Here is a 21,164-nt window from a genome sequence, read left to right as displayed (position 1 = left end):
CATCATTCATCCAGTATATTTGCTTTTTTGCGAGTTTAACTTCACGCAGGACACAGTGGAGAAATAATGTCACTTGTTTTTGTTCATTCATCAACTTCCTTTCGATAAGTGACAAGGTCAGATTCTCCCTGAAAGGAGTTGAAAACCGCGACAAGCGGTTTCAGATCTACCGATTCCTGTTGGAGAACTGCAATGATGTCCAGCGCTTCAACGTCACTAACAAAATAAACCAAGCCATCTTAGGTGAGAATGTGTTTGGATTATGAATTCAAATTCAGTCAGTGCTTTAAAAAAACATGTCGTGCCTAGAATAGTATTCATTAGTAAAAAAATAAAAGAAGATCCGTATGTTGGCTTTTCCCATTGCAGCAAGCTTTGCAGATGAAGAGCTACCTCTGGACGCAGGTGGTGCTGAAATCCTTTCTGAAGCCTTCAACATATTGAGCTTAAAAGAGCTTAAACTTCAGACCGTAGGAGGAGTAACAGCAGGGGAGGAAGCAGAGGAAGAGAACATGGCCACAATGGCTAAAGTTGCCCTGCAGGCTGCTCAGAAGAAGACCGCGTCCCAGGTAAGCACTTCTGCTAATGTACCCTAAAAAGTCGAACTTTAATGACCAGGGGCGTCATTTATAATAACGGTGCATAGGTACGCCTGAAAAGTTGCCGTATGTAAAAAAAAAAAAATAGAAAAAGTGCTTACGCAAACAAATATTCAGATTTATAAAAACCATTCGCACACACGTCCCGCGCATGGGTCAGTGTTTCCGTAAAAGACATCCATCATTCAGACTTGGACTAGTCTTCCTCAGGGTCAATAATTTTAAGATTTGTATGAATGGAGAGGGCTGAGCGTCTACATTAATACTGTATTATTATTGTTACTGTTATTATTTTATTGTATAATAATAATAACATTAATCCCTGTTCATGCCTATTGCTAATGAACATATTCTCTTCCATCACCATTTGCACGAGAACTAGCTTTGCTTTGAGTGCAGCTGTAATGTGAATGCTGCAGAATGTATGGAGTCACTGTAGGTTTACACTTTTATTTACTTTTATACCAAACCTCACCTATGTCTGAGGTGAACCATGATGAGTCTATTTAATCTAAAAACTCGGTATTCTGCTGCTCTGCATCTGATTGGTTAGTTGAGATCCGAGGTGTCATCAGTTAGTTCACTAACATTCGGTGGGAAACTCTAATTTAATTCTGTGGATGCTAGTAAGTACCATTTCATGTGAAATCAGTTTGTGCCAAATACCAGCTCCTGAATTCTTGTGCTCAAACTTTCATTACATAATACACATTGTTTTTAACATTTCACAAGCGGTTCTTTTATCTTCTTGCTTCTCTCCACAGATCCATAAGAAGGTCTTCATCGAGCACACGGTGCCTCTCATCATCAGCCTGAAGAGTTTGCTAGAAGAAAAACGCTCTCCTGCCCTCAGAGACCTCATGGCCTTCCTCCAGGTGAGACAGCAACATGGACATATCAAGAAGAAATGCATATCCAGTGAATATTCATTGATATCTAACAGCAATGTTGAAGTTTCCAATTCCGACTTTTCAAAAATAGGTAGGTGTATATATATATATATATATATATATGAGAGAGAAGTATATATATATATATATATATATATATATATATATATATATATATATATATATATATATATATTAGTGCTGGGCCGTTAACGGCGTTAACGTGCTGCGTTAACGCGAGACTCTTATCGCCGTTAATCTATTCTCAAAGTTGGGTCTGGGACCTGGGTCCACATAGTGAGCAAGCTATGAATTTCACTTTGATATGTTAGCGCGGATGTATACCTGGCCCAGAAGGCTCTGACCTGGCTGAGCGCGGATGTAGGTAACGTTACGTTATGTAATTTATTGTCATTTTTTGTTTTATAACGGTCTATGTAATTTACCACGGTGAAAATGGTTTCAGGTTGGATATCCAACCGTCGCGTCCGACAACTGTCTGAATGAATATCCAACCTGACATGTGTATGTATGTTTGTATGTATGTATATATGTTTATGTATGTTTGTATGTATGTATATATGTTTATATTTATATATGTATATATATGTATGTGTATATATGTATGTGTATATATGTATGTATGTATATGTGTGTGTATATATGTGTATATATGTATGTATGTATGTATGTATGTATGTATGTATATATACAGTATGTGTATATATGTATGTATGTATATATACAGTATGTGTATATATGTATGTATATATACAGTATGTGTATATGTATGTATGTGTGTATATGTGTATATATGTATATATGTGTATATATGTATATAATTTTTAAGAAAAGGAATGACTGATTTTCAACAGGCAGTCTCCGTCCATCTCAGATTTTAAACAAAAAGATGCATTGACACAGAAACTGACGCACAGTCTGACACAGACAGAAACTGACACACACACACAGGCAGACAGACAGACGCACACAGACGCAATAGATTTGGAAACAGCGTGTCAAACATGTTGGTATTGTGGGGAGCAGCAGAGACACAGACAGTGTGAACATCACACAGGAGCTTGACGCACAGGTCACACACACTTGTGGCAGTTGTATTTGGCATTTTGAGCGCTGGAAACCTATTCTCAAGATTTTAATAATTGTGTTTCTATTCTTACTGAGACCTACCTTACAGTTGTTAACCTTTTATGTCAAAATAATGAAATACATTTTTAAAAATTAGAAGAAACAACCTATTGGCCCACATGAGTGCAGCAACATCATCATAGACCTCATCCCTAAGCACCTCAGTCCCGAAGCTCAACCCACAGAAACAGCTGATGGAGAACCTCTGTGTTTTGTTTAGGTGACGATGCAGGACAACCCTAATAAGATGAAAGAGCTTTTCTCTGGTGATGAACAGCTGCTTGCTGAGGTGGAGTTTTCTCTGAAGACGGCTGAGAAAGAGAGAGTGATGAGTGAGATGGATCATCAGTTTGAAAACTTTACCCTGACTGGAGATGCTAACACTCCCACTGCACAGGTCAGAGTTTCATTTCACATGATGACCTGTTTTAGTAAATGTAAGAGTACAGTATTTTGTTGTAATGTGTTATCATTCTTCTTTTGTTATTTTGATCTGTGATTTCTGTGCAGGACTCTCCACAGAGGTCCAGGCTCATTCTCCCTGTTAGATTTGCCACTCCACAGCCGGCACGACCATATCAGCTGTCAGAACAACTATCACAAACTGATGGGTAGGTTTCATTTATAGCAGCTGATCACCATCAGAGACTCGCACGTATCAGGCTAAAGTTTACTGCTGTACTTTAATGTGGATTCATTGATATTTCTTAAAGCTTATTAACAGAAGCAATGTAAATTTTAGTCCTCTCTCTTTACACCTCCATGATTTATTGTTTTCAAATTGAAATAACAAGTAATGTAATGACAAAGTTACCCAATAAGAAAGGCAGCAATTAGAAATATTCATTGTTTCAAGTGCTGCCACTCACCATTATTTTTATAATCCATTCATCTGTAATCAGTCATTTTCTCAATGAAGTACTTGTTTATAAAATGTCAGAAAATGTTGATCACCGTTTCTCAAACCTGGAAATGATGATGTATGCATTTTTCTGATTCTTGGAATAAACTGTTTGTGTTTGTTTTTTAGCAGGTGTATGAACAGACGCACGCGGGACAAACGTATCAGGCCAAATTCAGACACTTTGAAAGGAACAGGTATAGAAAACAAGTTCAACGTTCAAGAAAAGCCCACAAAATGTTCCTTATCTTTTGTGGTGATGAACTAACCAGATTTTTTCTTGTTTCCCTGCACTTAAGCATCTTCTTCAGCTAACTCAATGAGATGTTTTAGGGCGTAGATGTATACGCCCTCTGCTGGTATCAAACTAAAATGACATGCAAACAAAATGAAACTATTTTTGACATCCGTGGTTGTGACTAAGAACAGAGCTAAATAAATGATTTCTGATGAAATTATTATAATCTCATCATTACAAAAGAGATACAGCATATGTGTGTTATTACTATTAATATTTAGTCTGTAGAATAACATGTGTCAGGTTTTGTTAAGGAATGCTATTCTGGTCTAATTCACCTGTTATTGATTCAAAGCATTTGATTAAGAATAGACCACTATTGGTTTTTCAGATCCAATATGTATACTGACTATTACTAGTTAATGAGGCCAATAATCCATATTTGGAACAAATATATAATTTCAGTAAAACTCCAATGCCCAGATCTTTTCTCCCCCGCCAAGGCTGGCTGGCCGCTACTAACGGCCCGAACAGCATGTCTCTGTGGTGTTCCTCACAATAATTGATAATGATTTTAAAGCACAGATGAATCATTTATAGGTTGATTAATCCGTTTTTGTGTGTGTTTGCCTCCAGTGTTGGAGAAAAGGGCTGTGGGTGATCGAGCTATCAGCACACCAAAAGGTATTGCCCCTATCACAATCTGCATCACACGTCTATGATCTGCATTCAATTTCACTTTAAGGTGAAAATGTTGTCCTTTTTTGTCTCTGCGCTTGGAAACAGCCTGAGATTGAACACAGTTTGTTCAACCTTTCACATTCTCAATCTGTTCATCCTTTCATCTTTCACATTCCTAATCTGTTCATCCTTTCATCTTTCAGTAATCTTTTCATCTTTCACCTTCTCAATCTTTTCATCCTTTCATCATTCACATTCTTAATCTGTTCATTTTTTTCATCTTTCACGTTCTCAATCTTTTCATCCTTTCATCTTTCACATTCTTAATCTGTTCATTTTTTCATCTTTCACATTCTTAATCTGCTCATCCTTTCTTATTTCACATTCTTAATCTCTTCATCCTTTCATCTTTCACAATCTTAAATTGTTTAACCTTTCATCTTTCACATTCTTAATCTGTTCGCTCTTTCATTTTACATATTAATCTGTTCGCCCTTTCATCTTTCATTCTTAATCTGTTAACTCTTTCATCTTTCACATTTTCACTCCAGTCCTATCATCTTTTGCATTCTCAGTCTGTTCGTCCTTTCATCTTTCACATTATTTAATATGTTCGTCCTTTCATCTTTCACATTCTTTAATCTGTTAGTTCTTTCATCTTTCACATTCTCAATCGGTTCATCCTTTCATCTTTCACATATCTTAATCTGTTCAACCTTTCATCTTTCACATTCTGTTCGTCCTTTAATCTTTCACATTCTCAATCTGTTCATCCTTTCATCACATATCTCAACAACACCTTGATACAGTTTCATTCACATACTGTTAATGTCTTTGTATTCTCTAAGTGAACAAACCCACAGTTTATATTTATATTACTTTACTAATAGTAAACATATTCCTTTAACTTTACTTCACTTAATGAATGAGATTTTTCTACTACTTGTCATTTATTGTGGGATATTTGTTTCTTTTGTTGCTGCTTCAGGAACTGAATGTGTTTATCTTTGTTATGTTAGTAATGCTAAACTTATCACTGCAGTATTATCACATGAAAACCTAAATGTTTTCTTTTTTTTTTTTTATTCTTTACCTCCCGTCCTTCCCACGTGTCCTTCTGTCTGTCCTATGACCTAGTTGGAACCCTCAACTTAACGTTCGATGAAGGATTCAGTGCAATTTTCAGTGACCGAGGAACAAGTGAGTTTCTCTGACAACAATGTGAAGTGTTAACATTGAGATGATCAACATTGATTTCAGGTGCAAATGTAACGTGAATAACAACCGTACTGCCACCTCTCATTGTTAACATAATTATCAACAAAACCTAAATGATCTTTTTCTTTGTCGTTTTCAAAAGTTCCCCGTCGACTCAAAACGCTGTCATACATGTGCCAGGACTGTAGTTGTGCTGTAACGTTACAAACACACACATCACAGAGATAAGAACAGAGGAAAGAAAGAGAAATGATGTCTGTTTGTTTACATAAGTATTAACATGTGTAGTGAAGAGTAACCCGTGGTGATGTGTCCTATGTGTGAGGTTCAGTGTTCATCCGGACTATAATCCAGCACAAATTTATACTAACACACATCTGTATAGTTAGGATCTTTGCCCATTAGATATCAACCTGAAATGTTTTCTCACAGGTCTCGGGGGAGACACCAGTGTTGATCATGTGCAGCCACAAGAGCAGCAGTAAGTGAGCGAGTTACGTGTGTGTGATGATCCAGATGTATGCTAGCCTGTATTTACAAGCCCCACTTTATTTTAATGGCTACAAACATAATGAAGTGGTGAAAAAGGAATGCTAAATTCATCATGATTTTGATCTTTGATCTTTTAAATACAGACTTGCCTATAAAGCCATCATTAATATCTCCTGATTACAATACCTTAATCTGGCATGAAATACCATTAAGCCATGTGAATTACTGATGCAGTGCATGAATTCATGACAGTGAAGTGTGTGTGTTGTGTGTGTTGTAGAGCTCCTCAGCTGAGGCAGTGGGATGTGCAGTCCCCACTCAGGCAGAAGAAAAGAAATCCCAAGTTTGGCAAATGATCTCATGGAAGAATATGTTTGTGGTTTTGTTTTGAACACAAACTCGACACAACATTTCCAATGTAGCCGTTATTCCACCACAAAACTGCAGGTGCCCTGTAAGTTGACTGATCTGCTCAAAACTTCATATGTGAGACCAGGGCCCTGAACATGTCTGCATCCATAACCAGCACAGAGGACAACGTGTCAGAGTTTACTGAACGCATCAAAGGTAAAAGTTATTAACGGTTTTGTGCATTTGAAAGTGTGTGGCCATGGCAACCATCGGAAGTTTGGCCAATTTGACAATTCACCACCACTCCCCGAGTTGCTTTCATGACTGCGAGACCGTCATGAAGTTTGTTTATCTCTTCACCAGTTTCCAGTTCTGAAGCGTGGTTGGGAACCTCTGGTACCATGAACCAAATATTAGCATGCCAAAATAGACCATTTGTAATATTTTGATATTAATGTATGAAATAAGATGATTAAAAATAAATATCTGATTGTTTTCTATGAACTCCACCTGATTCTTGTTCTCTCAACTCCTTGTGTAGCTCGTGTGTCTTTTTCGTGTTATTTCCGTGAAATGATCAGGAGGATCAGCTGGCTGTTGGATTTTGTTGCATATGTTCATAAAAGAGTTCATGTAGCATTAAACAAACACATTGAAAGGTTGAAACATTTATTTTTTTATTATTGAAATGTCCTGTAAAAATCATTTCAATAATTTAGTAAAGATACAGAATCTTTGTGGTAACTGATCCTGAGTGTGTGTGTGTGTGTGTGTGTACTGAATACTACATGTGCTGCTTCTGTGATTATTCATATTCTCCTCATCTAAGGGCACAACAATCCTGCCTGCACCCTGACGTCTTCACGTTGGAGGCTGAAACGAGCTTTAGGGTCAGAGGGGGTGGAGCCTTTCAGGCAGTGGAACGCCTCTGTTCTTATGTTGCTGAAATTGTGAGGATTCATTTAAAAAGCAGCGAAAGACACTTTAATTCAAGCGCTCCATAGAACCCCGTCTATGTTTTTATCTATTGCATTTTGTCTCTTTATGTCTCATTTTCATGTCTTTGTGCTAAGTTGAGACACACAGGCTCACTGGACTCCCAGAGACGACTGGTCTCTGCTCTGCTGCACCAGGTTGTCCGTGGAGAAGTGCTGATTGTAGCTCTGCAGAGCTTCAGATTCCCTCGCAACCAGCTGCAGAGTGTCTCTTAAAACTGGAAAACAGAATACGTGAGTCTGGTGACAAAATGACTAGATGAATGTTTGTTGGTAAAGGTGTGTGTGTGTGTGAGAGAGATTCACTAACATGGAGACATGCTGTTGATGCTACGGAGTAGAAGCTGTCCACTGTGCATGACACAGGAGGTCAGGGGCAGATGGTTTCTCACTTCCCTCTGAAAAACAAACAAGGAAACAATCCTGTGATACAGTCAGAATCTAAGCATGAGGTTGGCCGTTTACATTGTCATGGTCATTGTTATCCTGCCTCTTCAGTTCTGAACCCAGAGCTCACTGTGACTCCACTGTGCTCTGAAAACAGCCACATTTCTAACAAAGTAAAAAAAAAACCTTCTTCTAGAAGTCGTGTTATTTTGTCTAAATAGTAAAATAATCTTGTCGAGCATTTTTTACATTTAAAGAAATATATATCTCTTGATTAGATTTTCAAGCTAATATCAAAGTAATAAGGTATTATCCCAGCAAAGGAACGCGATTGTTTTCCTTATTTTAAGACTGAGCCCACGTGCACAACCTCTCGATTTAAGAATTGTTTTTATTTTGCTATTTATTGTTATTTACAGGCTTATAATATTTGTATTACAGCCAGTTGGCCATCCACAAATGCACAAATGCATTGCAAAATGCAAACTAGGAGCTTTTGAAGGGAATGAAATGGAATATCCTTCAGTGACCTGCTCTCAACCCAAAGAGCATGTTTTCCAGTAACTTCAGACTAAAGACTAAAGACTGAATGCTTCAGTTAAGGCCTGGCAAAGCATCTCCAGGGAGGAAGCTCAGCATGGTGATGTCCATGGGTTCCAGACATCAGGCAACAAGCCTTTTATTTCTCATGATTGGAGTTTGAGTTATTGAGCCTGAAAATGGACCATAATGTATATAAATGTGTATAATTTCTCTAATCCCTCTCATTAAAGCAGAGAGTCCACTCTTTAATCACATCTTAAATGTTTCATTTCAAATTCATTGTCATGGTAAAGAGAGACCAAATGACTAAATGTCCACCTATCTGTCCTGGTGCTGTACCTGTCCCTGGTCAACTGCATGTTCTGCCTCCATGTGTGCCCTGTTCTTACTGATGCCTTGGCTTATATAGAAATACTACTGCTCAGAGTATATGATGATAATAATAATAACAATGCTGGAGTATAAATGTGCTGCGGCTCAGTTCTTACCTGATACTCATCCAGAGATAGTTTCAGTCTGGCGATGTCCACAGCTGGTTGAGCCAGGAGCTGGATCTTCTCTGACGCTGCGTACAGATACTGGAGGAGCTGCTCCAGGTGTGAACAGAAGACCTGCAACACGCACAACAGCAGAAGAGACGCCGGCGCTTCACCCGGATGCGCCAGCAGGCAACCCACCCTGCTGCCCTGCTGTCCCTGGCCGCTCTGACAGCAGCTCACACAGCTGCTCCAGCAAAAGACCCACCTCTCCTAAGTCCCGATGCACTTGATCTGCCTGGCTCCTAACGCATCTTCCATTACTCCCGTGAGCTGCTGCTGCTGCTGCTGCTGATCAACACATTTATTTTGACACCTGTGAAACTGCTTGGTCTACCAGATACGACATGCAAAAGATCACATATGAACTCAAAAGTGAATGTGAACAGCACCCGAACTCCCAGTCAGAACTAAAACTCTCCACGAACACGCCACATCCATCCACAGCTTATATACCTGACTGAGGACAGTCCACTCTTTGCCCGCGTCCTCTTGACTGCTGTCCTCCCCTTGTTTTGTTTTTTGGCCTCCAGCTTTCAGGCGGCGTGACAGAGGAGCATGGAGGAGGTCCCTGGATCTCTGCTGAAGCGGCCTTAACTGCGCATCTCCTCACCTGCACGCCTTAGACCCACATAAGCCTGCACTGTTCATACTCAGTTTGTAACGAAGACTGAATAAAATATCCATCATTTGACTTCTGCCAGAAGACCAATTTCTGTGCAGTTGATAAAGATAAAGAAGGATTCAAATAATGAGAATCATACTAGAGAGATTTCTCTTCTCAAGGTATATTATAACTAAAATGTCATTCTAAAATGCAAGAAACGAGTGACTGGTGACTCCCAGTTTTGCTGGAGATTGTCACTTTAGGATTGTTAAGTAGTTTTGTGTGTGGACGTCTCTTCCTGTGTCCAATCATCACATAGTTCCCTACTCCTGCATAATAGGTTAGTGATGTAAAGTGAGTTTGAACACAGACCTGAGTGGACAGCAGCTGCAGCTCGCTCAGCTGCTCTGGAAGACGCCTGACCTCCTCGTCTTCCTCCATACATGCACACACTGGCTGATGAAGTATCCCGGAGGAGCGGGTGAGAGCGGTGGAGGTGGAGCAGGGCCATTCATGGCGTTGAAGGTGGTGATCACTGCCGCTCTTACTGCTGTCCACATTGTTCAGGTACAAAGTCGCAGGGTCTGTGAGGAGGAGTGGCTCCTCCCCCTGCAGCTCAGTGAAGCTACGATCCAGACGACTCCTCTCTTCTGTCTGCTCTGTGCTGCTCACAGAGACGTCTAACCCCGACAGACTCGTCCAACTGCAAACGTTTTCCAGGTCAATCCCTGAGTCTTGCATGTCTGCCTGCAGGAGGGAGTGCTTGTGGCGCTCAGCGCTGTCACAGGTCAAAGGATTTGTTCTTAGAGGGTAGGTGTAATCCAGCAGTGCCTGGTACTCCTTGTTCGGGTCCCAGCCTGCAGAGTGCCTGTCTGGAGATTGAGGCAAATCTTTAGGGATGGCACAGGCCCAGTAATTTGCCTTGTGAGGAGACGTCAGATCTCCCTCTGAACGCCCCCAACCTCTTCCCTCTTTCTGGCCTGACTTCAAGTGCCCTGGTTGAGGAGTGTAAGTAGGATTCAGGACAGTGGAGGTGAGTGACTGTCTCAGAGGAAGGTTTGGTGGCTCAAACTCTGGTATAGAACCTGAGAGGCTTTGCTCACTTGATGATCTAAAAGTATGTTCTTCGTGGTCTCGACCGCCCCTGAGCTCTGACACAGCCACAGAGGAGGCGCAGTGTTTATGAGCGCCTGAGGGAGGCGACACATCTCTGCTCATCTCTGCTCTCTCCTCTCTTGGGCGTGTCCAGAAGCTCATATCGGTGAGGTGTCTTCTGTAAACATCACATCTGTGTTCCTACACGGCAGAAAACAATGAGACTGCATCAGTGTTGGTAGAATCTGTTCATTCAGATAATTGACCTTCTTCATTTATACACCATCCTCATCCTGATATGAACCCATAAATAAGGTTGAATGGAAATAACAATAAAAATCATGCATTGATGTAACAAACGCACTTTATTTATGAAGAAATCAAATTTATGCTTTTTATTCTACAACTTTGGAAAATCCTGTCCCATCAACACTTCTTAGCAGTATTTCAACTATCATTACTGTGTGTGTGTGTGTGTGTGTGTGTGTTCTTCCTCACCTTTAAGATAGATGCATGTGGTTTTGTGGAGGAGAGCAGCAGCTGTCTGTCCGTCAGACACCTGGAGGGCGGAGCCAGAGAAACATGTCTGTGTGACCCGCCTCTGTTTGTGTCCGTCTGGCTTGTTTGGTTCATTGTCTCTGGTAACTGGACTCAAGCATCTTCTGAAATGTGTCGTGTGTTGAATGTAGGAGACGATGGCAGGTCCTGTCGATGACAACGAGATAGCAACGTTCAATGTTTCTCAAAATAATTTAAGACCTTATTGTCACACTATTACACTAAAACTGTTTTAGTTTGCAATTAACAAGCTTCCCAGTTGTTCTCAGCATCAGGCTTCAGCCATCGCTGACATTCAGGAATCTCCGAGCAGGAGTCCACAAACTTACATTTTCCTGACGATTCTGACGATTTTGGAGTTTATTACGTGCGTTTTCGGATATTATTTTGCGACAGGAGGAGGACGAGCGCGCTCGCTGTCGCAAGATGCATAACGTCACGTGTACGCGTGCGTCCCTGAGCCGATCTCGCAGGGCGAGCATGTCTGTGCGTCTGTGTTTTTAACAAACACGTTCTTTCTTAAACTCTGTGGACAACATTTAAAACCTCATGAAATCAAGATTAAGACTTTTTAATACTTTTTTTCCCCAAAATTCATTTGATCAACTTTTAATACTTTAAAAGTTGTTTAAAAGTAATTTAAAAGACTCCGTAGACACCCCGTCTGTCTGTTGCCACTTGTATGTATGAGTGGGTGTGTTTGTGGGTGTGTTTGAGGGTGTGTGTTGTGTTTGTGGGTGTGTTTGTGGATGTGTGGGTGTGTAAGGAGATTGTGTGTGTGTGTGTGTGCTTGTGGGTGTGTGGTGTGGGCATGGGAGGTGTGTGTGTCTGTGGGTGTGTTTATGGAGGCTGATTGAGGGTGTGTGTTGGGGTTTGAGGGTGTGGGTTTGAGGGGTGTGTTTATGGATGTGTTTTAGGGTGTGTCATAGGGATGTGTTTGAGGGTGTGTGGCTTTGTTGGTGAAGTTTATGATGGGCTTGTGGGTGTGTCTGTGGATGCCTGAGGGTGTGTCTGTGGGATGTGTTTGAGGCTGTGGGATGTGCTTGAGGGTGTGTCTGTGGATGTGTTTGTGGGTGCTGCCTGTGGATGTGTTTTGTGGGTGTGTCTGTGGGATGTGTTTGAGGGTGTGTCCGGAGGGTGTGTCTGAGGGTGTGTGTGTCCAGGTGTGCTTCTGAGGGGTGTCCCACTGAGGGTGTAGCCTGTGGGATGTGTCCGGAGGGTGTGTCCGGGGTGGGGTGCTTGAGGGTGTGTCTGTGGGATGTGTTTGAGGTTGTGGGATGTGTTTGAGTGTGTTCAGGATGTGTTTGAGGGTGTGTCTGTGGGGTGTGTTTGAGGGGGGTGTGGGTTCTGTGGATGTGGGTTGAGGGGTGCTCCAGGATGTGTTTGAGGTGGGGCCCTGTGTGGGTGTGTGCTTGGAGGGTGGCCTGTGGGATGTGTTTGGAGGGTGCGGGTTCACGTGTTTTGAGGGGTGTGCCTGTAGTGGGGTGTAATGGAGGGGTGTGTCTGTGGATGTGTTTTGGAGGTGTGTCTGTGGGGTGTGTTTGAGGGTGTTTGAGGGTGTGCTCCTGTGGGATGTGCTTGAGGGTGTGTTCAGGATGTGTTTGAGGGTGTGTTTGAGGGTGTGTCTGTGGGTGTGTCTGCTTGTCTTTCTTCCTGCAGTCTGGCCAGAGTCATCCCCTGCTGCAGATGACTCTGATTGGCACCACTCACACACTCCTGTTTAAAAGCCTGGGCCAGCTCATCAGTATTGGCCAGATTGTTTTGTGTGTTTGAAAATGGAGTGGAGAAAACAAATCATTGGAGCGTCTGTTTGGACACTAGAGGGCAAATACAGAGTCCAGTGATCTGTGAACACATGTAATTATGACGCGTTATCATCCATAAAGCAGTAAAATCATTGACAATGATTTTTAGTTTTTTACAAAGCAGTATAATTGATCATGAGTGTTTGTAACTATGACAATAGTTAGACTATAGATGCATAATGCATTATAATTATGTTGACAGTGCATTAGACAACTATCTGTCCACGTCTTCACTGTTCCACTCAGCTCAGAACCTCTGACCCACGCATCGTCATGGCCACAGTTCAGCCATTGTGCTTTCATGAGAAAAACAGGAAGCACTTCGTGTCGCCATGGCAACAAACACAGACGACCTGAATGCTGCTTTCACTTCCGCCCTCTTCTCTTCCACGTCCACTCACTCGTAAATGTTTGATGGTGAACAGTGAAAGCAGTCACCGTCACTGTCATCACACAGTTTATCAAGCACTGACACGAGAACACGTCAGAACACGTCAGTCACGAGTAATGACGTAAACTCGTCCACAGATCTCTGCCTACAGCTCTTTACGGACACTTACTTGGTCTCGGGCTGATTGCTTGTCAATCACAGAAGGACAAACAAGAACAACACGGTCGTTGTTGTTTTTCTTCGCACTTACGATGACGCCCTGATTTGGTTGGAAATCCTCAAGTGAAGTCGCAGTGTACTTCCTTTAACCGTGTTGCCTTCACGGACCTCTCCTCACACAACAGACTCGGGGGGGAAACGCCTGCAACAGGAGGTACGGTTCGCCTTTCAAAATAAAGTGTCAATAAATAGGATGTAGAAACTATGGGAATAAAACCTGATTCGTATAAAATCACATGATTTTATGAATTGTTGCTTATAATTAACCCAAAATAACCCTTTTTATTAATACCTGGCGCCGGTTCACTGCTACAGAGGTGCACAACCACAACAGCCCACAGTGGACAACAAAAATCCATCGTTTTTATCTCAGTGAGGACGACACAGGTTCTCCAACCAACACTCTTGGAAGGGAAGGGTTCGGCTGCAACATGCAACTTCATCAATAACTGTTGCTACAACCTACATAATCCTTTATTTTGAAATCCAAAAGAAGTCCAGAATTTGACCCTAATTATGAAGTATATAGAACCGCTTTGTGTACAGTATTCTAAGCATTGTTTGCTATGATTCACACAACTATTTCACATGTGGGGGTTAGAAACATTCATCATGACACACCGTGTGCATACAATCATACCATTAGATGGAGTAGGAACTTCAAAGTGATGATACAAATACATGTCACACTATGTATTTACATTTATTCAACCAAACAAAGGACACATGTCAGGTACACTTCAAGTGCACAACAACAATATCATTATATAATTATGATACACATGAGTAACGCACTAGAAATCCACACAGCGACCCTTTCTCTCCCAGTCTCCATAGCGTGTGGGTTCTGGACCCCTCGGGCCCCCCTTCTCCTTGGTGACAGGGTTCACATCATCAGGGAACTCTGAGGAGGAGGAGACCCAAGACAACAATGTAGATGATCAAAAAACATAATGACACTAAAGTGAAAGGTAAGTAACGCGTTGCAAAGGAATAATCAAAGTGACACTTGGATGGAGAGAGAACTATAGTATCAACATACAAACTGAAATGAAATGAATGTAAAATATAGTTCTAAAGAGTAGCAGGTAGCACTGTTGCCTCACTACAAGAAGGTCACTGGTTCGAATCCCTGTTCAGCCAAGGGAGTTTAAATGTTCTCTCTGTTGTGTGAATGGCTTCTCTCCAGGTTCTCCCACTTCCTCCCACAGTCCGAAAACATGCAGAGGTTAATTGAACCCTCTAAACTGACAGTAGGTGTCAAAGGTTGTTCATCTCTAGATGTTGGACCAGTCCAGGGTGTGAGAGCCCACCTTCAGCCCCCCCAGTATTGTACTGTTAAACTGAACAATATTTATAAAGATGAACCACATGATTACTGGCTTACAGGGACTTTTAACACATTTAACAGACAATTCAACCTTGTGCTGCAGATCAGATTAAACTTCTTCCTGACAGGTGAACTGACGGAGAATTTCAGGGCGAGTAACGATGACTAACATGCTTAATGCTACTACAGGAGACAAACTTAGCAAGGGAAACAAAGCCTAATGCTGCGTCATACTCACTTGACAGAGCATCTTTACTCTTCTCTTCAGGATGATCAAATCGTCCCTGTGGAGTCTTGTATTTCTTCAGCGTCTCCTTGTCCTTGACCGCTCCGCTGGCTGCTCGAGAACAATCTGAAAATGAGATGAAAGGCCTAAATGACTGAAGGTTACAGTGATGATTCAATATATGGTACATTCCAGTTAAGGGTTGTAAACTGACTGCAACTGAATTTGAATTTTGCCTTTTTGTGAGGGAGATTCATTTGTATCTCAGTTCGTCCACACGGGGACTCTCCAGGGTTTCTTCTTTTAGTTGTTGTGATGAATTTCAAAAAAGTTGAGATTTTTATTTCATATAATGCAAAATAAAAAGGCTGACAACAGGCCGACCCTGTCCTGAGCAATACAGGTGCTGTTCATATAATTAGAATATCATCAAAAAGTTGATTTATGTCAGTAATTCCATTCAAAAAGTGAAACTTGCAAAATGTATACATTCATTCCACACAGACTGATATATCTCAAGTGTTTATTGCTTTTAATTTTGATGATTTAGCTGACAACTAATGAAAACCCCAAATTCAGTATCTCAGAAAATTAGAATATTGTGAAAAGGTACAATATGACCAGCAGCTGCATATCCATCCATTGTCTACTGCTTTATTCTCCACATGAGGGTTGTGGAGTTCTGGTGTCAATCCTTGCTGGCAAAAGGTGAAAGGCAGGGTGCTGACTTTTTTAAATGGAATAAGTACAATGATCCTGCACTGATTTCAAGTCATTTTTTTATAGTTTATACTAGAGCTGAAACAAGTAATTGATTACTAAATTACTCATCAAATATTTTGAAAATCCATGAATCAGTTTGAAGCTTTTTCATTATTAAATCAAGTTTTCTGATTGTTTCAGCTTCTTAAATGTGAATATGTGATTGTGAATTAATTTCTTTGCTCTGGATAACAAAGTCATCATTAAGTTTGTGGACATAACAAATGTCTTGTTGGTAACAACGGTGAAGGACATCATGGTCGCAAGTTCGACTCCACCCCTGACTGATTGTACTCAATTCCATTGTAAGTCGCTTTGGATAAAAGCGTCTGCTAAATGACATGTAATGTAATTTGGGAACATCATGATATCCAGGTTTTGAACATTTTCTGACATTTTATGGGCCAAGCGAATGGACAGATTAATCGATAATGAAAATAATCGTTAGTCGCAGCTCTAGTGTATACTTTAGTTTTAATACTTCTCATATTTCTTATTAATTTTTTATTGTAAACATTAGCATTTACGCGGTCATTTGTTGACGGTCCCTAAATGAGACCACGGACACTAAACAACAAGCAGCATTCACTGTGTGCTGTCGAATATCCAACCTGAAACTAACTTCACCGCGGTGTGGACCGGTTCAACCTGTAACGACCTCGATAATAACCGTACACGACACGATGACATCCGAGTAAAAGCATGGAAACAGAGATAGAAACCTGTTCGGACGCGGTTCAGACTCAGAGAACCGGCTCTTCTGCTGAGACAGAGAAACCGCACAACAGACATGACTGCACTTCTCTTCTCGGCTGCTTGATTGTTATGTCACGTCGGTTTGTCGAGCTTCATTTACGCAATTGCTGTCGTCATCATCTAGCGACAGATATTGCAGTGCAATATCTACAAGCCGCCAGTAGAGGGTGACATAATACCTCACTATGTCACTCTTCATCTGTGAATACTAATAACAATAATCATTTAGATAATAATGTCTCATTTGATCTAATACTGATTTTTCGTACAGTGTTACATTAATGCAACCATTGTGTGTTGACTCTCTTCTCACTATTCACTCATTCACCCACAGTCTCAGCATCCAAATGAATTACAATTAATGTAGAGAATAATTATAAGTAAATCATTATTACTTTTTGTGTTAGTGAAGAAATTATTTTTTTGGTCCAAATAAAAAAAAATAAATGTTTTTTTGGTCCAAATAACATTAGATTAGTTTATTTAGTTAAAATGGATTTACTAAAAAAGATACTATGTGTTTTGTTGTATTTTCTATTTTTCTATTTATTTCACAACTCGGACGGTGGTGGTTTAATTCCTAACTAATATTTTGTAAATGTCAAATTGCATATTTGAATTTACTAACTCTGTTTTCAGCCACTTTCTGTTTTCTTGAAGTGCTGCTGGTCTTTAAAATTCAATCAGGGCCAATGTGTGGAATATGAGTGTTATCATTCAGGAGTAGTTTAAATTCTCTGTCCATTGCAAGTTCTTTCTCTTTGAATATCTTTTCAATATGGGACTTTTAAGCATAATTATTTTCTCTTACACGGGGCAGAACTATACTTATATGTGTAGTATATATACTTATACTTATTATTATAGCAGCTCAGCCTCAAACTTCCGCTACTGAGGTTTCTGACTCCGGATGACCTGGTTGACGCGCTTTGCCTTGGCGATCGCTCTTTTGTACTCTGATTGAATGTCCACGCTGTTTGTTTCGTTGCAATATATTGGTTTATTGCTGTGCGTTTCTTTGCATAATGAAATTCCTTCAAACAATCCACAACCATTCACGAGTGGCGCCTCCGCGGTACAGCGGTCGAAAACCGTTTGCCCTTCCGGTTCACAAACCTGACAAGGACAGTGATAATGCCACCTATATACACACCTGAGCTCCCCCTCTGAGAGCACAGCGACCCCACACACACATTGAGTGAATTACACCAAACCCTCATACCACAATTAAACACATTCGGCTTCTATACTTATATATACTTATTCCACTCTCAACTGCTTTTCACAGTGGTGCAGAATCAGACATAACCAGACAGTCATTGATTTTTAATTCATTCCAACAGCATAATAATGATAAAGCAGGTTCCCCCATGTACTGAAGGTAATATGATCTCATTTCATACAGATTTCCCTCCCTCTTCATTTACCCTTGTTTAATAATTCTGTTCTTCTTTTTTAATCTTATTTTATTATATATATTTTTATTTTTTTTATTATTATTCTTATTTTTATTCTATTCTCTTTGTTTTTTCACAACTGAGCTGTGGTGAATGTGTGTTTCCCCCCCTGGGGGAGGAATACAGTCAATTCAATTCAATTCAATAATGTATCACAATGGTTGATTATCACATGTGTTTGTGGAGTCTTCAGTGGTAAACTTTGTAAATCCTGCTCTCACAGCCTCCCTGTTACATGTCAGAGCAATACTGATGTGAGTGACAAGGTCGAGGTCAGAGGTCAAACCCAGACCTAAAGGAAAACAGCACGTCCTCCAGCTACATAGAGCATGACGTCATATCAAGTTCAGTGAAAGACTACAAAGAACACATCTATCTATTTGAAAAGAAGTTTAATGCCTTGACTGAAAGTACAGCATGTTAGAGGATGAAACAAGAACATGTGAGAGAACCATCAGATTTTCATACTTTAAAAGGCTCTATTTTACAATTGCAAGAAATAATACATTACAAAAGGAATCTCTAAAGTTTAAACCAAGAGAATATCTGAAAGATTTTGGTGATAAGGCAGGTAAAATGATAGTGATGTACAATTTATACAAACCCAAACAAATCAAACACTGTTTTAAAAGGTTTTTATTATAAATTAAATCAAAGTCAGTTTGAGTAAAAAAAAAACGAAAAACAAATAAGGAAAATAATAATAATAATAATAATAATAATAATAATAATAAATTTTGATTAAAGATGAGAGGATTACTGAAGAGTGTAAATTAGGAGGTTTTCATTCAAATTAGCTTGTGGGTTAATTCTGGCTTCTTTCAAAAAGTCAGACTTATGTAAGTGAAAACCAAGTTCGTGGTTGAGATGAATCTCTGCTCAGTACCATGAAACATTATGTCTCTGAACTGTGTCTTAAACTATGTCCAACAGACGGAAACAGGCTCTTAAAAGACAGTTCCACACACACACACAAATGAAAAGAAAGTGTGTTCTGACAATCTGACAAAAATCAACTCAGTGCCATAAATCATTTCTCTGATTTCTAAAAATCAATCATGTATACAGTAAATGAAGTGATGAACAGATAAGTTCAGAAACATCAGAGGAAGACTGATGTTAAAATGTGTTTGGTTATTGTTAAGCTGTGAAAACAAATGATACATTTATAAATTTTCTTTATTTATTTCCAATTCAGTTTTTTCAACTCGAAGGTTATGGGTTTGATTCCCGGCTCTGCTGATTTACATGCCCATGTGTATTTGAGCAAGACACTTAACCCCACATTGCCCAATATACTCATCCAATATTTAAAATGTGGTGCTGGACTCAGACACAGAGCACGAGAGAAAATAATAAAACAAAAAAAATTCAAGGTTCAAAAGAACATAAACAAAGATAAAGCAACAGGCTTCATCAAACAACATCTTTGCCCAGAAGTAAAGAAATTCCAGGAAGGATTATGTTATTTCTTTTTTGTTTTAATAATATAGGAAACACCATGTTTGATGATGCTGGCTTTCCTAATGTAATGTAATGTAATGTAATGTAATGTAATGTAATGTAATGTAATGTAACGTAACATCAGCCTCAGCTTTGTTTGAACGTTTAAGACATTGATTTACAGGAGCCATGGACAACTTTACTTTACTTAAGTGCTGTTTATTTATGAATAGATAATAAATTAAAACCATGTAGACGGAGGAAAAGAAGCACTGATCCATGGTGTCAAACAAATCAGCTATTTCATTATATTGTCTTTACTTAGTCTTTGTGATGTGAAGTCTATCTATCTATCTATCTATCTATCTATCTATCTATCTATCTATCTATCTATCTATCTATCTATCTATCTATCTATCTATCTATCTATCTATCTGTTTCAATATATTGAAAGTACTGAGCGATGGAATGATCACACACATGATTCATGAGTCTTCACACGTGTCTGCACTCGTTCCTCCACAACACTGATGCAAACGACATAAAAGACATTTTGTTGTGTTTTTATAGGACAATGATCTTTGCACCTTAAGTCTTCTTGTAAAAAAGAATCAATCAGTAATTACATTCTTTTTTTACAGATTTTCATAGTGATTTACAGTTTAATGCAAACAAAAAATGCAGAATCACAAAATTACAGTGGTATAATAATAATACTAATAATAATAGTGACAATGACAACAATAATAATGTTAATAATAATAATGATAACAACAATAATAATACTAATAATAAAAGTGACAATGACAATAATAATAATGTTAATAATAATAATAATAATAATGATAACAACAATAATAATACTAATAATAAATGTGACAATGACAATAATAATAATAACAACAACAATAATAATAATAATAATAACAACAATAATAATGCTAATAATAATAGTAATAATAACAATAATAATAGTAATAATAATAATAATAATAATAATAACAACAATAATAACAAAAACATGTGACAATCATTCACAAAGAGAGGTCTGCACACACAGGTTGAATCTGGCTTCAACCACAAATATGAATGCATGTGAACTTGGCGTGGCCTCCATTTCCATTAGCACCAGCACAGTAAATGCACAGCTATATGCTGTATATATATATATATATATCTGCCTGCAATAATGAAAGTAATGAAACCATTATTGTCAAAATATTGATAATAAAATGAAATCATTCTAATCAACAGTTGTTTGGACTTCAGTTTTGCCGCGTGCTTGTTAGCAGTTGATTAAAAAAGGTTTTCTTCATCTTCACCGTTGTCTTTTTTATTAAAACATATCATTTGAATTTGCTTTTCATTTTATACATCGTTTATTTTCCTTTTATTTATTTTGCATATCTTATTTACATTGCAGCATCTTCAGGCGCCAGTAGCAAAAATAAATTGTCTTGACAGATTTATATACTACATATTTATATACTACAGATTTCTGTGTAACATGCTGACAAACATTTCTAGCTGTTTTC

At 39.2% G+C, this 21,164-nt stretch overlaps 3 protein-coding genes and 1 long non-coding RNA gene across 4 annotated transcripts; 1 reads left to right on the top strand and 3 right to left on the bottom strand.

Annotated features, from left to right (window-relative positions):
- Window positions 1-9: 9 nt before the first annotated feature.
- Window positions 10-7,028, top strand: LOC122769004 (condensin-2 complex subunit D3-like). Its single transcript, XM_044025252.1, has 10 exons — window positions 10-243; window positions 370-569; window positions 1,364-1,474; window positions 2,859-3,035; window positions 3,149-3,249; window positions 3,669-3,736; window positions 4,414-4,461; window positions 5,596-5,658; window positions 6,109-6,157; window positions 6,449-7,028. Exons 2-10 carry the CDS (start codon window positions 513-515, stop codon window positions 6,522-6,524), a joined length of 750 nt encoding a protein of 249 aa, XP_043881187.1. The 5' UTR covers window positions 10-243; window positions 370-512; the 3' UTR covers window positions 6,525-7,028.
- Window positions 7,029-7,174: 146 nt separating this feature from the next.
- LOC122769005 lies at window positions 7,175-9,063 on the bottom strand. The gene is made up of 3 exons (XR_006360402.1): window positions 8,933-9,063; window positions 7,825-7,912; window positions 7,175-7,732 (listed from the first exon to the last, which is right to left on the bottom strand). It is a non-coding gene; the product is annotated as an uncharacterized LOC122769005 (long non-coding RNA).
- Window positions 9,064-9,785: 722 nt separating this feature from the next.
- On the bottom strand, window positions 9,786-13,791 carry LOC122769519. The gene is made up of 3 exons (XM_044026084.1): window positions 13,687-13,791; window positions 11,181-11,387; window positions 9,786-10,883 (listed from the first exon to the last, which is right to left on the bottom strand). Exons 2-3 carry the CDS (start codon window positions 11,313-11,315, stop codon window positions 9,786-9,788), a joined length of 1,233 nt encoding a protein of 410 aa, XP_043882019.1. The 5' UTR covers window positions 11,316-11,387; window positions 13,687-13,791.
- Window positions 13,792-14,342: 551 nt separating this feature from the next.
- On the bottom strand, window positions 14,343-16,821 carry LOC122769006 (succinate dehydrogenase assembly factor 4, mitochondrial-like). The gene is made up of 3 exons (XM_044025253.1): window positions 16,696-16,821; window positions 15,224-15,337; window positions 14,343-14,559 (listed from the first exon to the last, which is right to left on the bottom strand). Exons 1-3 carry the CDS (start codon window positions 16,763-16,765, stop codon window positions 14,450-14,452), a joined length of 294 nt encoding a protein of 97 aa, XP_043881188.1. The 5' UTR covers window positions 16,766-16,821; the 3' UTR covers window positions 14,343-14,449.
- Window positions 16,822-21,164: the final 4,343 nt, after the last annotated feature.

The sequence above is a fragment of the Solea senegalensis genome, linkage group LG5, assembly GCF_019176455.1.
Source record: "Solea senegalensis isolate Sse05_10M linkage group LG5, IFAPA_SoseM_1, whole genome shotgun sequence".
NCBI lineage: Eukaryota > Metazoa > Chordata > Actinopteri > Pleuronectiformes > Soleidae > Solea > Solea senegalensis.
The sequence above is the reverse complement of the archived record's forward strand: the minus strand, read 5'-3'. Positions and strand labels throughout refer to the sequence as shown.

What these genes read in the sequence shown, in the direction of transcription:
- LOC122769004 (XM_044025252.1), top strand. Translation starts at nt 513, where the DNA reads ATGGCCACAATGGCTAAAGTTGCCCTGCAGGCTGCTCAGAAGAAGACC. An exon ending in AGAAGAAGACCGCGTCCCAG is followed by an intron (nt 570 to 1,363) that starts GTAAGCACTTCT and finishes TTCTCTCCACAG; the next exon opens with ATCCATAAGAAGGTCTTCAT. An exon ending in TTTCAGTGACCGAGGAACAA is followed by an intron (nt 5,659 to 6,108) that starts GTGAGTTTCTCT and finishes GTTTTCTCACAG; the next exon opens with GTCTCGGGGGAGACACCAGT.
- LOC122769519 (XM_044026084.1), bottom strand. Translation starts at nt 11,315, where the DNA reads ATGAACCAAACAAGCCAGACGGACACAAACAGAGGCGGGTCACACAGA. An exon ending in CACATGCATCTATCTTAAAG is followed by an intron (nt 10,884 to 11,180) that starts GTGAGGAAGAAC and finishes TCTGCCGTGTAG; the next exon opens with GAACACAGATGTGATGTTTA.
- LOC122769006 (XM_044025253.1), bottom strand. Translation starts at nt 16,765, where the DNA reads ATGTCTGTTGTGCGGTTTCTCTGTCTCAGCAGAAGAGCCGGTTCTCTG. An exon ending in TCTGAACCGCGTCCGAACAG is followed by an intron (nt 15,338 to 16,695) that starts GTTTCTATCTCT and finishes TCTCATTTTCAG; the next exon opens with ATTGTTCTCGAGCAGCCAGC. An exon ending in GAGTAAAGATGCTCTGTCAA is followed by an intron (nt 14,560 to 15,223) that starts GTGAGTATGACG and finishes CCTCCTCCTCAG; the next exon opens with AGTTCCCTGATGATGTGAAC.